General features: G+C 49.8%; 1 protein-coding gene across 1 annotated transcript in view; it reads left to right on the top strand.

Annotated features, from left to right (window-relative positions):
* LOC147661192 (PAN2-PAN3 deadenylation complex catalytic subunit PAN2-like) overlaps positions 1–5,907 on the top strand; it is a 95,669-nt gene extending 89,762 nt beyond the window's left edge. Inside the window, exons 4-5 of the mRNA XM_086951249.1 lie at positions 26–368; positions 5,862–5,907. Coding sequence (XP_086807375.1) covers positions 26–368; positions 5,862–5,907 — 389 coding nt within the window. The remainder of the gene's footprint in view (positions 1–25; positions 369–5,861) is intronic.
* The last annotated feature ends 10,069 nt before the right edge of the window (positions 5,908–15,976 follow it).

Here is a 15,976-nt window from a genome sequence, read left to right as displayed (position 1 = left end):
CCAATGCACTGTACTTTTTCCCCAGGTCAATGCCAGTTCTGTGAGCCCACCGGCCTGGCCAGCCCCGCCGACATCTTCCACGTCAGCACAGTGGGGCAGCTCATCATGTCCTTCGATGTGTCAGCAAGCAAGCAAACCCTTGCCTTTGGGGACTCTGAGGGCTGCGTGCACCTCTGGGCTGACGGCCCCAGTGCCACCTTTAATGCTTACTCCAGAGAGACGGAATTTGCTCTACCCTGCATAGTGGACACACTGCCGCACATGGACTGGAGCCAGGACTTGATACCCCTTTCTCTCATCCCAGTACCCCTCACCAGTGAACCCTTACTCTCCGACTGGCCGGCATCCAACTCTGCTCCTGCCCCCAGGTACATTATGAGTTTGTGTACCAAAGCAGTTTATGAAGGAAACAGATCTGTTTTTGAACACGTCATTAAAAATTGTATTTTGTAAATCATATATTCGTGGCAAGTGTAGCTGTAGATACACTTGCTTTGCATACTCCTGTCATCTAGTCTTGGACATATGCAACCTGTTTTTCTTCGTATTGTTTTGTGTCATAAGGTATAGTGACTCTTGTTATGACTGGTAATGTTCATGAGCATTGACTCCATTCTTAGATTTTCTTTCTGCCGTCAGGTTTGGATGTTACTCATAGAGTTCCACGTCAGTGCCTCGTGGTGTTGGCCATCTGACATCTTTGGTCTATCATCCCCCCTTTGGCCCTGAAACCCTTTGTCAGTGATCGGTTTCCCCTTGTTGCTCTTTCTTTTAAGTCAAGCTATCCTGGCTGAAGAAGGCTGATAGCCAGAAACTGGTCCTAGGATGCTTGATTCCGGTCCAGTAAAGACATGGCTTGGCAGTTCGGGCTGGACTGTTCCCATGAGGCACAGGGTCAAGACTCATTTGCATATGGCCATGTCTGAACTGGGGTGGTGTGGAGTGCAAAGAAACGATGGATTTAGGCCCAGGTCTCTGCACTGGGGTGAATGTATGACATTGTTCTGCATTCTGTCCATCAATTGTTGTTTTTGCATCTTTCTTTTGAGCTCAGCAAATGGGTTTCTACTCAATACCCCTTGTGGGGCATTTTGCCTTATCTTCCATTTTTTATTTTTGCTTGTCGAGGACTTAAGTGATAAAAAAGTACTCCTTTTCAGTATACTGCCCTCAGTCATTTCAACCGCTACCACCAGGTCTGCAACCTGTGCATTTCGTCGGAGTAGGACAAGACAGTCTGTTCAATCTTGCCTTCCACTCAAAAAGACCTTAAGGTATCAGCAGGATCGTTGACTCGCTCAAAGCAGAATGAAGCCCCGGCAGAAAGATGACACTCCAAACATCTTTGAGGAAAGGGCACCAAGGAGATGCCAGAGGCCCACCCTCTGGAGACTTACCCCTCCATTTCAGTCCTGAGCCAAGATCTACCTCTTAGTCAAAGAAAAAGCGATCTGTAGCGCCTTAGGGTGTCAAGTGTTAGACCAGGAGTACAGCCACTCTTCCGCGGGTTGCACATCAACAACGTGCACAGGCCAAGCACCGCTCCAGCAGGGGATGGGCGTCGAGCCCAGAAGCCCCAGAGCCCTGTAGCTTCCAATCCTTCAATACCTGCAGACCACGTTTAGCACCAACAAAAGGCATTGGAGCCTATACTGAGCTATCACTCAATGCTGAAAGCACTGCACCATTGATGCTGGCATCAAAATCTGCTTCAAAGACCCCTTTGGCTCCAAAGCATCACTCTGCACCAAAAGTTACCTCTGTGCCAACAAGCCTAAAGGCTCCCTAGACTTAGAGTTATCTGGCACACAAAACTCTGTTCCTCTGTGGGGTCAGAGTATCTGGAGCAGCCCACCCTCCAGCGTCTCCAGGAACAGCTCGGCAGAAGAATCTTCTTCCACCTGTAGACTGGGAATAAGCTCTTCCAAACTGTCTCCTAAGGTGACTCTTACCAGAAAGAGGAAATTGACTTGCGTGGAGGTCCTTGCATTGGAGCCCTTGTCACAATCCAGTGCAGCAAACGGGTGTACTCTCATAACTTCCTCAACTTAAAGAAAGATGGGACCCTCAGGCCTACACTCTACCTCAGACTGCTCAATGAGAATATCCTGTCATAGCACTCCATATGTTGACGCTTGAAGACTTTATTCCTCTGCTGCAACAATGACCACCCTTGATCTGAAGGAAGCATATTCCCACATCCCAATCCACCTTGCTCACCACTGTTACCTATGATTCGTGGTAAGTGGTCAGCATTTTCTGCTCTTAGTCCTGCTCTTCAGTGTCACTACCACCTCCAGGTTGTTTACAAAACGTCTTTCAGTGGTAGCCACTTATCTCAGAAGGTGCGGCATCCACATGTTCTCTAACTTGGACGACTAGCTGATCAAGAATTTAAACAGACAACTATGCCTCACTCAAACTCAATCACAATAGGCCTCTTACATGACCTAGGGTTCACAATAAATACTGTCAAATCCCATCCTCAACTCCTTCAGGTACAGCCCTTCCTGAGCATGGTTCTCAAAACAGTCACTGGTAAACCTTATCTCAGCCAGGCAAGGGGCCTAGCGTTCCAGCTGTTATGGTCTTTTTCAACCAGATAACCACTTAAGTTAGAACAGTCATGCGCCTCCTTGGCATGATGGCCTCCCATATCGCCATCGTCCCCCGTGCATGGTTGCACATGCGTCCACTATAAGTGTGTCTGGCAGCACTATGGACATTAGAGGAGGATCACTGGAAAGATCTGGTGTTGTGGGCAATCACTCATCACCCTGCAGTGATGGGACCATAACAATCTGTTGCAGGGCCGGCCCTTTGTAGCCCCAGTCCAGCATGTGACCATCACAACGCACGCATCCTTCATGGAATGGGGATCACGCCTGCAAGCTGAGGCAGTTCATATCATGTGGGTGCTTCATCAACAGGGCTTCCACATCAGTTACTTGAAATTGCTGGTACCCAGCTAGCACTCAAAGCCCTACCCTGTCCGGTTCAATGCAAGATAGTCCTCATCAGACCAGACATGACAGCCAAGTATCACCATCAGAAACAAGGGGGCATGCGCGGTCAGCAGTTGTCAGCGATAGTGAGAGAAAGTGCCTCTTTTGACATGGTAAGCCCCCTACTTTTTGCCTGGAAAATGATGTGGTTTTGATTGTAGTTCACGGGGTCCCTGCCAACCAGGTCCACTGTGCCAGTGTTTCTTCCCTAAAACTGTTTCACAATTGGCAACTTCACCCCCCTGTAAGTTCCTAGTAAATGGTACCCTTGGTACACAGGGCATGTGAATGGAAAAGGGTCCCCTAGGGACCCCTCACCAAGGCCATGTTTCTGCAGTTGGCATGCACTGGTGCAGTGAAAAACTACATAATTGACATGGCATACTGCCTGTGTGCCATGCCAACAAGCACTGCTTAAAGTATAGGTAAATCACCCCTCTAGCAGGCCTTACAGTCCTAAGGCAGGGTGCACTATATCATAGATGTGGGCGTATCTTCATGTGCAGATATGCCCCTACAATATTTGAGTCTAGTCTTCAATATTGTAAGTGCCAGTGAAGACAGAGTACATTGGCTGGAAAGTCAACAATTTGAATTTCCTAGCACTATGATAGCTTCCTTGAACCCAGGAGTGTTTGGTGCCAAACTACTCTTAATAAACCCAAACTTATGAGTTTTGGTTTGATTAAAAGATGTACTTAGAGGTGCCCCCTGAAAACCTATCAAACCTGCGTTGGTCTCTGACTGGCTTTAGGCAGCCTGCCACCACCAGAATTGTTTCTGGACCCCTGGGTCGAGAGCCTTTGCTCTCTGTGACCAGAAATTAAGCCCATCCTGGATGGAGGTGGCACACCCCCTCCCCCAGGATGACCGCAGTGCTTGAGAGGCAAGCTGCAAAGGCCTGCTGCCTTTGTAATGTGAACCCCAGCTTCTGCTGCTAGCAGCAGATGGCTGCTCCCAGTTTAGACCCCCACTTGGGCGGAAAAACCGGCGGGGAAAAACTAGGAAGAATTGGTGTGGCCACCTCTGCCAACTCCACCCCTAAGGTGTAGGAGGCGAGATGAAGCACATTTTTCAGTCCCCGCCATCTTGAAGATTTTGGGACACTTCCAGTCAGGGCTAGGACTGTGCCTCCTCCCACGGTAGGGTGGCATAATTGAGGGTGTAAACTCTGCATGTCAAGTGCCCATCAGCCCTAGCTGTCACATGCTCAAAACGCTCCTAAATCTAGTATTCAGGTGGCTCCCCCAGACCATGAAACGAATTCCTACCAACCTGAGAAGAACAAGCATTTGCAATGCAATCAATAGGTCTCGCATTTACAAGAGTTACGTAAATGCGACACCTGTTGCATTACAAATGCTAGTTTGTAAAAACGCTCATGTGGCACTTTAACTGTAATGTCGACCTCGCCCGCACTTTCACTTTAATGGCGGGTACGCCTCTTTTTTTAGACTTGGCTCATCTAAGGAAAGGGCGCGGCCGACATTAAAGTGTAAGTGCTGCATGGAGCAATAATTAAAAAAATGGTAAGAAAACAAACAAATAAATGGTAAAAAAACAAACATGGGGTTGTGTTTGGCGTAGCAAGTAAAGCAAAGGAACAGCCGCCACTATCGGCGTGGCATGCTATGTAAAAGGCAGGCAGGAGAAAGCCATTAGACAAATAAGTGCTCGGTGGCTGTAATTCAAACCTAGTGGGCAACAACAAATGTAAAAGAGGGTGTCCTCATGGAAGGTTACAAATGAAGACAAGGCTGCACTAAGGAGGGACTAGCAAGCCTATTAACGTATCAGAAGCCAGCATTTACGAAGGACAATGACACAAGCCAATGAAAAATATGGGCGGGGAGTGGGTAGGGCTCAAAGTCCATACTCTAATACAGCATGCCTCGCAGAGGAGTGCATACACTGCCAAGGCTCGACCTAAAAAGGACAAAGATGCCGTGCAGAGAAGACTGACGACGCCCTCTGACTTGGCCCCAGCCCTACTGGCCTGTCTGCAGCTTCAAAGATCCTGCGACGAGACCATGCCTGTTCTGCAGGCAGTGACCGCCACAACCCCTGGTAAGATGGCCTGCCTTTAAAAAAGACCAGAACTCTCGGACTGCCGCTCTGTCCACCAGAAATCAACACAAAGGACTCTGGTGCCCCCCGGAACGCCGATCCTCGACCACTCTGCACCACACTCCTCTGGCCTATGTCTAGGTAGCCCACTAATCTAGAAAAGGTTCCCCCGCGATTCCAAGTCTAGCGTTGACTGACCCCTTCTGGACTCCCCAATGTCACCTGCAGTGTGAATCCAAAGACCCCCCCCCCCCCCACCCCCCCCCCCAACCGCAGCCTGCTCTGGTAAGAGAAACCCCACGTCAAAGGACACACCTGCACCCGAAGCCCCTGGGCCTTGAGGAGCTTGACTGACTGTGACCCTGTGACCTATGGCATTCCAACTTACCTCTGCTGTCGCTGGTGTTTGTGAAGCCTCCTGTTAGACGTCTGCAGTTGGTCTTCAACCCCCAGATCCTCCATTCACTTGCATTGGGTGCCTGACAGTGTTTGCACCCTGCACCCAGCCGCCCCTATGCTGCTGGTGGTGCTTGCCTAAACCTCCGAAGCTTGATCCCCGTAGCCGCTTTATTTACCTGAAAGCAGCTTGTTTTCAAGAACCCGTCTCCATTGGGTAACACTGGGCCCGACCTCTAGGTTTGACCTCAGTACCCAGCTGCCCCTGTGCCTCTGGTGGTACAGTGTCTGTTCTTACTTGAACCTTGCCCCCCTGCTGACCCTGAAACCCAAAGACTGGAATTGTAAGTTTTACACTTACCTCTGTAACTGCATTATTGTTTTTCTCCATAGGTTAACATTGCAAAGACTGAAAATTGCTCTAAGTGTCCACTTTTAAAACTGAAAAGTATTTCTATTTAAAAACGTTCTTATCCTTATCTTTTTGTGAGGATCTTGGTCTTAAAATAAATCTTGAGCAAAGCTTATTTTAATAAAATTGGTGTGGCTCAAGTTTGAGTTGTGTCATTGGTCATTGTGTGTACAACAAATGTCTTCAGACTCCTCTGATAGGCCTAAGGCTGCTCGCCCACACTACCACAATTAGAGCACTTTGGGTTTGCTTTGAACGTTGTACACTTCTTTGGGAATGTCTGGACTCTGCACGGTATAACCACTTCGTAGTATACCATATACAGAGCCAGCTTTCTACAGCTAGCTTAGAACATTTGACGTTTGGACACTCCACCAAAACATAGTCCTTCTAGAGGAGTACATTTTGGGAGTGGACAACAACTTTGCAGATCTGCTCAGTCTGTTGGCGTTTACCTGACGTAGACCTCTTTTTTTTTTTAAAACAGATTTTATTGACTGTAAAAGAAGCACATGTTATGCAATGCTCTGCCATCCAGAGACATTCGCCATTATCAATTTACCAATATCAATTTCAGTCATTTTCTATAATGAAACAGTTACAAACAGAAAAAGCATATCTATGAAACCCCCCGCCCCCCACCCGCTAGGCCCACCCCCCGCTCGCCGCTGCCTGCTCTACCTGTATCATCTACATCAAGTGTAATGTATTCCATGCACACCAATGCGCCAACACTGTTATCATGGCTGTTGATCTGTCAAAGGGGCTGGAGGGCATTGTCCTCAGGTGGCGGATCCAGCTCTAGTCCACGATAGTCCGCCCACCTCTTCCAGATTTTGTAGTGCTTCCGAGGGCAGCCCCTAGCAATAAATATGGGTTGTTCCAGCCCCATACAGAAGTCTATCTCATTTTTCCAGGCCATGAGCGATGGAGCTCGGGGCGCCTTCCATGATCGTGCAATATCTCTTTTCGCCATCGTTAGCCCCAGTAAAAGTAAATGGCGCTTATACCTATTGCCCCCTACCCCAGCCTTGACATGTAACAGGGCCAGCTTAGGATCCCTCTGAAGCACCCAGGCAGAACCTCATCTAGACATTGGAACACTCCATCCCAGAATCTCCGTAATGCCCTACAGTCACAGACTGTGTGCAGCAATGTTCCTACCTCCGTCCCACACCGAAGACAGTCGGGAGATGCTACCAAACCCGCCCTCCACAAGCGCTGTCTAGTGTAATATGTGCGGTGTAGGTATCTGAATTGGATGAGTCGCAGGCGCGTGGATATTGCCGCCCCTCTAGGACCCTCCAGTGCCTCCACCCAATCTTCCTCATCTAATTCCCCAACGTCCTTTTCCCATGCAGTTTTAAGTTGTTGCAGGTCTGAGGAGCAGTGTCGCACCAGAGTTTGGTAGATACGTGACAGTTTCTTATCAGGCAGCTCCCCCATAAAGATTTTAGCTTCCAGCGGACTGAACTTAGGGAGTCGCTCCAACCCCGCAATGTATGGTTTTAGGGCATGACGGAATTGGAGATATTTAAAAAATTGAGTACGTGGCATCCCAAATTCGTCCCGTAAATTATCAAATGTTTTGAGCACACACTCTGACATAACGTCCCCTAGGGTAGAGATGCCGATCGCATCCCATCCCCGGAAGCCCATCAGGTTGCCCAACTGGGGTAACCAGCCATTGCGCCACAACGGGGCAAGAACATTCCAGCAGCCCATCCTATGCAGAGCCTGCCTCCACACCTGAAAGACCACCTGCGTGATTGACGGAAGGGACCTCCTGAGTGGTGCTGAATATAGGAGTGTATGAACGGACGCAGTGCCCATCAAGGCCCTCTCAACTGCATATGCAGGGTCGCTCCTGTCCGCATACCACAAGTCATTTAATACTAAGAGGTGGGATATACGATACGATAGTAAATCTGATGTGGCCAAACCCCCAGTATACGTCGATAGAAAGCACGTCCGTAGAGCCACTCGCGCGGCGCCCCCTCCCACAAGAACCCACTCAGTGCCGAGTTAAGGCGCCAGAACTAACCGGGCGAGATTATCAGTGGATGATTTTGCAGTTGGTATATCAGGCGCGGGAGCGCCACCATCTTAAAGATGGCAGACCTACCAAGTATAGAAAGCGGCATCTTAGACCACACTTTCAGGTCATCGCGAGTACGCTCCCAAACCGGGGTAACGTTACGCTCTCGGGCTATGGCCGCATCTTCAGACAAAAATACTCCCAGGTACTTCACTCCGTCAGTGGCAAACTGGAGCCCTCATGCCCAGTCCCCAACCGTCTGCGGACCTCCCAATATCTAAAGCGTGGATTTCCCGGGATTCATATATAGGCCAGAGGTTTCGCCAAAGATTTGCAAGATACACAGGAGTCGGGCCCAGATCGATTCAAGTCATTAAGGAAAAACAACACATCGGCGTATAGGGCGATTCTATCCATTAGACCCGCCGACCACCGAAATCCCTCAAGCTGAGCGTCTATACGCACCCATGCCGCGAGGGGTTCCATAGGGAGCGCGAATAGATATGGAGAGCGGGGGCAGCCCTGCCGCGTCCCACGCCGGATCCGGAAGAACCGGGACACCCCCCCCACCCGCATGGAGGCCGTGAGATCTGTGTATAGGAGCCGCACATACGCCAGGAAACGAAGGCCAAGGTTTAGGCGTCCCAATAGGGCAAACAAATATGTCCAGCTCAAGGAGTCAAACGCCCTGTCCATGTCCGCCAGAAACAGCTCCGCCTGCTCCCCCAATCGTCGCCACGCTGATATCGCGACCTGGGCCCGTCTAATATTATGGCGGGTGGCACACTGTGGTATAAAGCCCGCCTGGTCCGGGTGAACTAGGTCTGTAATGTGTGGTTTAAGTCTATTGGCCAAGGCCTTAGCCAGTATCTTGGCCTCTGTATTTAGCAAGGAGATTGGGCGGTAGGACGCGTAGCTCTCCCTGGCTTTAGGAACACCACCACCACTTCCGCGTGCCGCCAGTCTGGGGAGAGCGTACCACTCTTGCGCGCCTCTTCTATCACTGGGCGAAAATGGGGACTCAGCTGCGTCGCAAAGCGCCGAAAAAATTCACTAGGGAACCCATTAGGTCCTGGTGCTTTGCCTGGGTTCATTTCACCCAGTGCCGTGGCTAACTCATCGTCTGTAAGGGGACGGTCTAATAAATCACGAGCCTCGTCTTAGATAGCTCTCGGTGGGAGATAATCAATGAATCGTTGTATGACCCCAGCCTCTAAACAATCCCGGGGCGCATACAGCTCCTCATAATAATTAGCAAAGCTTCCAGCGAGTGCAATAGGTTCTAAGATAGGCGCCCCATCTGGGCTCACTATCCGGGGCAGTGGCTGGGCATGCATGATGCCTTGACACAGGCGATGCAGCATCTTGCAGGACTTGTCGCCCCATTGGTAAATACGACTGCGTGTAGCCAACCAAGCCTGCCGTGCCTAGTCTAGCAGTGCCGTAGCATATTGTTGTTGCGCCAGTGCCAGCTGCCGCCTAGCTGGTCTGCCATCCTCCTCCCGACCCCTGTGCTCCAATGCCTCCAGGTCCGCCTCACGCCGCACCAGGTCTCTACGCTTCTCCCTACGCGCCGCCGCACACCATGAAATATCAATGCCTTTCAATGTGGGCTTCATCGCTTCCCAAAGTGTCGCCGGGGAGTCTACCGTACCTACATTGACAGATAGAAAGTGATCAATTTCGCTAGTCATATGAGCGCGGTAGGTGTCTTGCATCAATTGCCAAGCCGACATACGCCACCGAAACGGCTGCCGAGCGCGACCAGTATCAAGTACAACGTAGACCGGCGAGTGGTCGGAAAGTGCCCGCGGCAGAATCTCAGCGGACAACACTCTATTAGCAAACACTCTCGTAACAAACACATAGTCTAACCTAGAGAAGGATTCCCGCGACGTGGAAAAATATGTGAAGTCCCTATGTGACTCATGCTTATACCTCCATGTATCCACCCAATCGAGACCTGTGACCAAGGCCCGCAATCTGGTAACCGGGCCCTCCATCCCTCCCGGGTCCTGGACGCCAGCAGCACTTCGCCATCTATCGCACGAGATGTCCATGACGTCGTTCCAATCCCCGCCTACAATGGACAGAGCAGTGGGCATGTCAACCCATAGGGACAGCAGCCTCTCTACTAGTGGCCACTGTAAAGGTGGTGGGGCGTATACGCTGCCAAAGAGTACTGTGTCCCCTCCAATTTCTCCCTGCACAAATAGCAATCTACCGTGCGCGTCTGTCCAGGTGCGTTTATGAGCAAAGGGAACCCTACGATGAATGAGGACTGCCACCCCCCTCGATCCCCCTGGATCCCCTTGTAAACCCTGAGTGGTGTGTGTGTGTGAATCCACATCGCTTAAGGCACAACGCTTTAGAACCAAGCAAGTGTGTTTCCTGCAATAAGAGTACGTCTGTCCCCCTCCTCTTAGCCCACGTGAATACTGCCCCCCTTTTCACCTTATCCAACATCCCCCGCACATTCCAGCTCATGATCCGTATCCCACCTGGGCCTAACCGCACTCCCTCACCATCAAGAGACATTTATGTAGAACTACATGTCGCAGCCTGGCCTTACACAAGCAACATCGGCATATCTTGAGACAGTCAGCAAGCAGCAATTTCAGCGTGGGCCCCCCCCCCCCCCCCGGAACTAACCCCCAACCCCCCTCCCCCCACTCGCACCTCCCAAACACAGAAGCACCTGTCGTGGTCGGATCGTGGACAGGGACCCAACGGGTAGCCGAGAACCACCCCCTCCAATGGATCCCCACGTGGCAGCCCATAAAGAACTAGGCTGTCGCTTCCTCCCCCAACAAGGCCGAGTGTGACTTCCAGCCTGAGCAATAGTGCACCTGGTCATCTAAATCAGACATTTACAATGGACCATGAGTCAGTTCCCCCCATAGTCAAGGCACATCTTCCTGTTCTTCCGGCATAGCCTCATCCCGGTGGGAGGTCGACCCAGAACGCTAGCCACGGCTCGAGCGCGATCTCCCACGGCGCCGACGTTGATTCCTGAGGCCTCCCCTGGTAATACTACTCGAGGAGGAGTCCGATTCCCCTCCCTTCGCTGTGTTGGTCCGAATCTTCACGGTTTCATCCGTCTACTGAAAGACCTCTTCTGGAGTGTCAAAGAATAATGTGGGAGACTGGAAGACGACCCGCAGCCTCGCTGGGTAGAGCAATGCGTATTGAAGCTTTAGGCCCCGGAGACGAGCCTTGGCTGCGATGAAGGATTGGCTTTGTTGCTGAACCAGTTTTGTGTAGTCCGGGAAGATAAGGATATTTGCATTCTCATAGGTAAGCGTGCCCTTCAGTCTTGCCTGCTTCAGGATAGTGTCTCGATCAGCATAGTTCAGAAATTTGGCGATCATTGGACGTGGGCGCGTACCAGCCGGGGGCTTCTGCGTCAGTGCACGGTGGGTCCTCTCGACCGCGAAGCAGCGAGAGAGGACATCTGCTGGTATCCAGCTCTCCAGCCATTGTGTCATGAAGCGCTCCGCATCACAAGGTTACTGCGCCGGGCACGCCCCTCCGCATCCTCAACTCTCAGAGCCAGGCCTTTCTGAATTTTCTCCAATGCCAAGACACTCTTCTTTAAGGTAGAAACATTGTCCTCCACCTCCGATATACGCGTCTCCGTGCCTGTAATGCGTTCCACAGCGTTCCGCAGGTCTTGTCGAAGGAGCATAACATCAGAGCCGACTGCACCAATTTTGGCATTCAGGGCGTCTCTTGACTGCGTAATCGCTGCCAAGAGCGCCGTATTATCCGGCACCTGTGCCTGTGGTCCCTTTGGGCCAGCCGTCTCCGTGAATTTATCTATCGTCCCTTGTTTGGCCAGGCCTCCACCAGCTCCGCCTCGTGTCATGCTGCCCTTGGTGCGAGGGGTGACGCACTGGTCGCTGTATGGCCTGTGCCTGCCGCAGGCCCGACACCCAAGTGTGTGGCTGCCAACCGCTGGTCACCTGCCTGAGGGGGGGGGGGCTTCCACCTGTCGCCACAGCGCCGACTCTTTACTATCTGCGGCTTGTCTCTCTGGCAGGCGCTCACTTGAACTGGGCACAAGCCCCACGGCCGCACAGGCTCAAGGCGCTGTTTTAGGAGGGTCCCCTCAAGACGGCCAGAGCTATGATATGTGTGCACCGGGGCCTGATCTGACCCCCGAGACCCCGGACTCCAGCCGCCCCTACCTCACTGCCAGTCACTGGGCCGTCCACAGCAGCAAGTCAGCCCCAGAGGTTCTCAGCACTCCTCATTGACCTGGGTACTCGGCAGCGCCTCTCGTCCGTCCAGTGGCGCCTTCCCGCTGATCAGCGCGGCAGCGTAGACCTCACAAGATGGCGTCCCCTCTCTCCGGCTGCCCCTGGTCTCAGCATCTGCCCACTGCGTCTCCGAGTCCTCCTGTCACCGTCCCGCAGGAGACGTGGTCCACAAGATCTCCTGGCTCCCGGGTGGGCAGCGGGCCAACGCTGTTCCAGTTTCCAACCCCAGCAGCCTCCACCTTTATAGGTCCCGCCGGACCGCTCCGATAGCGGCACTCTGCCGGGACGCTCCGCGACAGTCGGAGCAGATTTCGGCGCCGCCTTTCGCCGTCGGAAGATGCCATCGGGACCGGGCACCTATACAGGGTCACTGGGTACCTTTCAAGATGACCAGGGCCAGAATTACAGACCAGGATAAGTGCTGTCTGATCGGATCTCACACTCTACACGACGTTCATACTCGCCAGCTAAGCCACGCCCCCGACGTAGACCTCTTTTCAACTGCGGGAAGTGCAAATCTTCACCTCCAGGTTCCTTCACCCACCGTTCATGGGCAATGCACTATGGATGAACTGGTCAGGAATATTTGCCTGCGCTTTTCTGCTCCTCCCATTTCCATGAGTGGTTCGAAAGCTTCAGCAAACATCTTTTTCACTTATTCTGGTGGCTCCCACCTGGGCTAGACCATCCTGGTTCACGACTCTTCTCAACTTACTTGTTGTTCCCCATAAGAAACCGCCCAACATGCTGGACAATCTAAAACCGAACCAAGACATGGTCAGGCATCCCAGCCCCGGGCAGCTCAGTGTTGCAGTTTGGCTTCTGAGGTCTAAAGTTTGGTTACCTCAAGCTGCCTTCATTAAGCATGTCCATCCTTAGAGGCCCCTAGGCCTACCACACTGGCCTGTTATGCAGTCAAGTAGTCACTCTTTGCCCATTACTGCCTTCCCAAACCCATCGATCCGCTTAAACCAGCTGTCCAAGATCGTCTGTTTTCTGCTTTATCATCAGACATCAGGCCTTGCCTACACCTCTATCCGTTTCCACCTGGCTGCAGTTGCATTTTACTTACATAACAGGGAACACTCTTTTTCATTCGGAGTCACAATCATTAAAGCCTACATGGAAGGACTTAAATGAGTTATCCATCAGGGTATCCCAGTCCCTGTTTGGAACCCCAACATAGTTCTAACTCTACTCAAGGGTCCTCCGTTTGATCCCCTTCAGTTCTTCTCTTGAAAGGTTGCCTTCCTCGTTTCCATTGAAGCGTGTAAATGAACTTTAAGCTCTTCTTACTCTATACAAACTTTTCTTTCAAGTCCACCACGACAATCTTGTCCTTTTGAACTAACCCAAAGTTTCTAACTAAGGTGGTATCCCTCTGCCGCTTTGATAAGACCATTAAGCTTCATGTTCTTCCCACAGCCACACTCGTTAGTACAAAGAGCTCTCCACACACTGGATCTCAAGTTGGCCCTCATGAACTAAATTGCCAGGACGAAGCCATTATGCATAACTAAACAAAGGTTGCTTTCACTAAACCCCAAACAGGCCATGTTCTCTCGAAAGCAGGCATAACTAAATGGCTTGTCAAGTGCATTCAGACTTGCTACGCTAAAGCCAAAAGACAATTGCCTGCCCCACTAGGCCCATTGCCCCCAAAAAGGGTGCCTCAGTGGATTAGCTTGGCAACATCCCCATAGCTGCTTTATGTGAAGCAGCTACTTGGTCCATTCCAAACACATTTACCAAGCACTACTGTTTGGATGTATTAGCACACCAACAAGCAAAGCATGGCCAGGCTGTCTTGCGAACGTTTTTACAGGCCTCTGCAACATCCTCCGGCTAGCCACTGCTTAGGAGAGAACTGCTTACAGTTTATGCACAGCATGCCACAAATGGAATATGTTAATTACCCTGTAAGCATCTGTTTGTATCATGCAGTGCTGTAGATTCACATGCACCCTCCTTCTCGGGAACCACTGTTTATTTCTAATGTCTTTTTTTCTATTTTTTTGCATGGTTAGCTTTCTTTTTTCTGTGATTCATCTTCCTCCTCACATGTAGTGCAGAAAACAGTCTAAAAATGAAGTTAATGCCCGTTACCAGTCATAGGATGAGTACTATACCGTACCAAAATTAGTTGCACATGTTCAAGCCAAACACTAGATGGCAGGACTAGGCAGAGCATGTGAATGTACAAGATACATGCCATAAACAGGTAGTTACTACTGGGTGAGTAACATAATGCTTATGCATGTGAGCTTTATTTTCTTAATGCATAGGTTTTTTTTTTATATGGGGAACGCACACACCAATTACATGGGTCCTGCGATATATATGTGTTTGTGTGTATATAAATATTTATATATATATATATATATATATATATATATATATATATATATATATATATATATATATATATATATATATATATATATATATATAATGCGTCATAAGGCGGTGCAATCTTGATGCTGGGGCAAGCATTTTGGGGTTAACCTTCAAGCCAGTTAGTCCAGCCCTGGAGATGTACAAAACTCAAGCCAGAGCAGCCTCATAGCGCTGGGACTGAACTTGTCAAGGTGGAGACCAACTTCCTTAGACGGTTGTTGTCTCTACCACAAGGCATGCCTCTTCTACCATTGAGATTAGATTTGGTCCTCCCTTCAATAGGGGACGAGTTAGCCTTAAAGCCATTGAGGTTCTGGCACAGGCTATGGTCCACTACCGAACTGTCCCACTACAGCCAAGATTTGAAGCACTTCTTGAGCTATAATTGTTCTGATAGAATCTCATGGTTGGCCTATGTAAAACGAGAATTTTTCCGATTGGGCTTGGCTGATCTGTGGGATGATCCTGAAAGAGGCTGTTTTCGGGTGTCCTGCAAAATGCTCACTAAGATCTACAAGGACAAAAGCCTAACTACGCTCTTGTCCGCCCCGAAAATTGGCACCCGCACTGAACAATTTTTGGTCTCCAAAAGTTCATTTAACTTTGAAGAATTTATGGACATTATTTTTCCCATTACTGCAAGGAAACTTTTTATCCAATGGAGGTTTGGTACATTGCCTCTTAAAGACTTTACAAGTAAATGGTCTACATCGGACGACAAAACCTGTCCTGGGTGCAGCACGAATGTGGAGGATGAACTACACGTGCTGTTTTTTTGCCCTGCTTATAGCAGACCAAGAAAGTATTGGCTTGTGCCTTTGTGTAGGAATCTAGGCTTTAGAGACTTTTACAATTGTATAGAATTCTATAGACAAGTACTTTGCACTGTATTGTTTTGCACTAATCCAAGTATCTAATGGCTATGGGGTTGAAGAGGAAAAAAATACTGAAAGTGCAATCCATAACCATGAAATGAACTGCAGTGAATGGTACCTTGAATTCCCCGGATCCTCACATATTATGAATTAAGTAGTTTCTCCTCCTTGCATTATTTTTATATAGTATGTTAACATGTGATTTTAATGTTTTTCATTGCATCTTTTATGGTCTTAATGGCCGAAATAAAGAACTATTGGATTGGATTGGGTTGACCATTACCCCAACATTTTATTACAGAAACAAAGATGACGGTGCACTCCCGGGAATATAAGATTTCCCCCTTTGCAGTATATTCTACATAGTCAATTATTTTAAAGTTCTATAACTTTAAGAAATTCTGCATTTGCCGTTTGCGAGCGTAATATGAGGAAATTGCTGACATAATGATTGATTAGTGACTAATGTAACTTGAAGGAAGGGATAAAAACTGTGATAATGTGGAGTCTGTAGGAAGCTTGAC

The sequence above is a fragment of the Lissotriton vulgaris genome, unplaced genomic scaffold, assembly GCF_964263255.1.
Source record: "Lissotriton vulgaris unplaced genomic scaffold, aLisVul1.2 SCAFFOLD_4101, whole genome shotgun sequence".
Taxonomy (NCBI): Eukaryota; Metazoa; Chordata; class Amphibia; order Caudata; family Salamandridae; genus Lissotriton; species Lissotriton vulgaris.
Note: the sequence above shows the minus strand (reverse complement) of the source record. Positions and strands in the feature narration are given on the sequence as shown.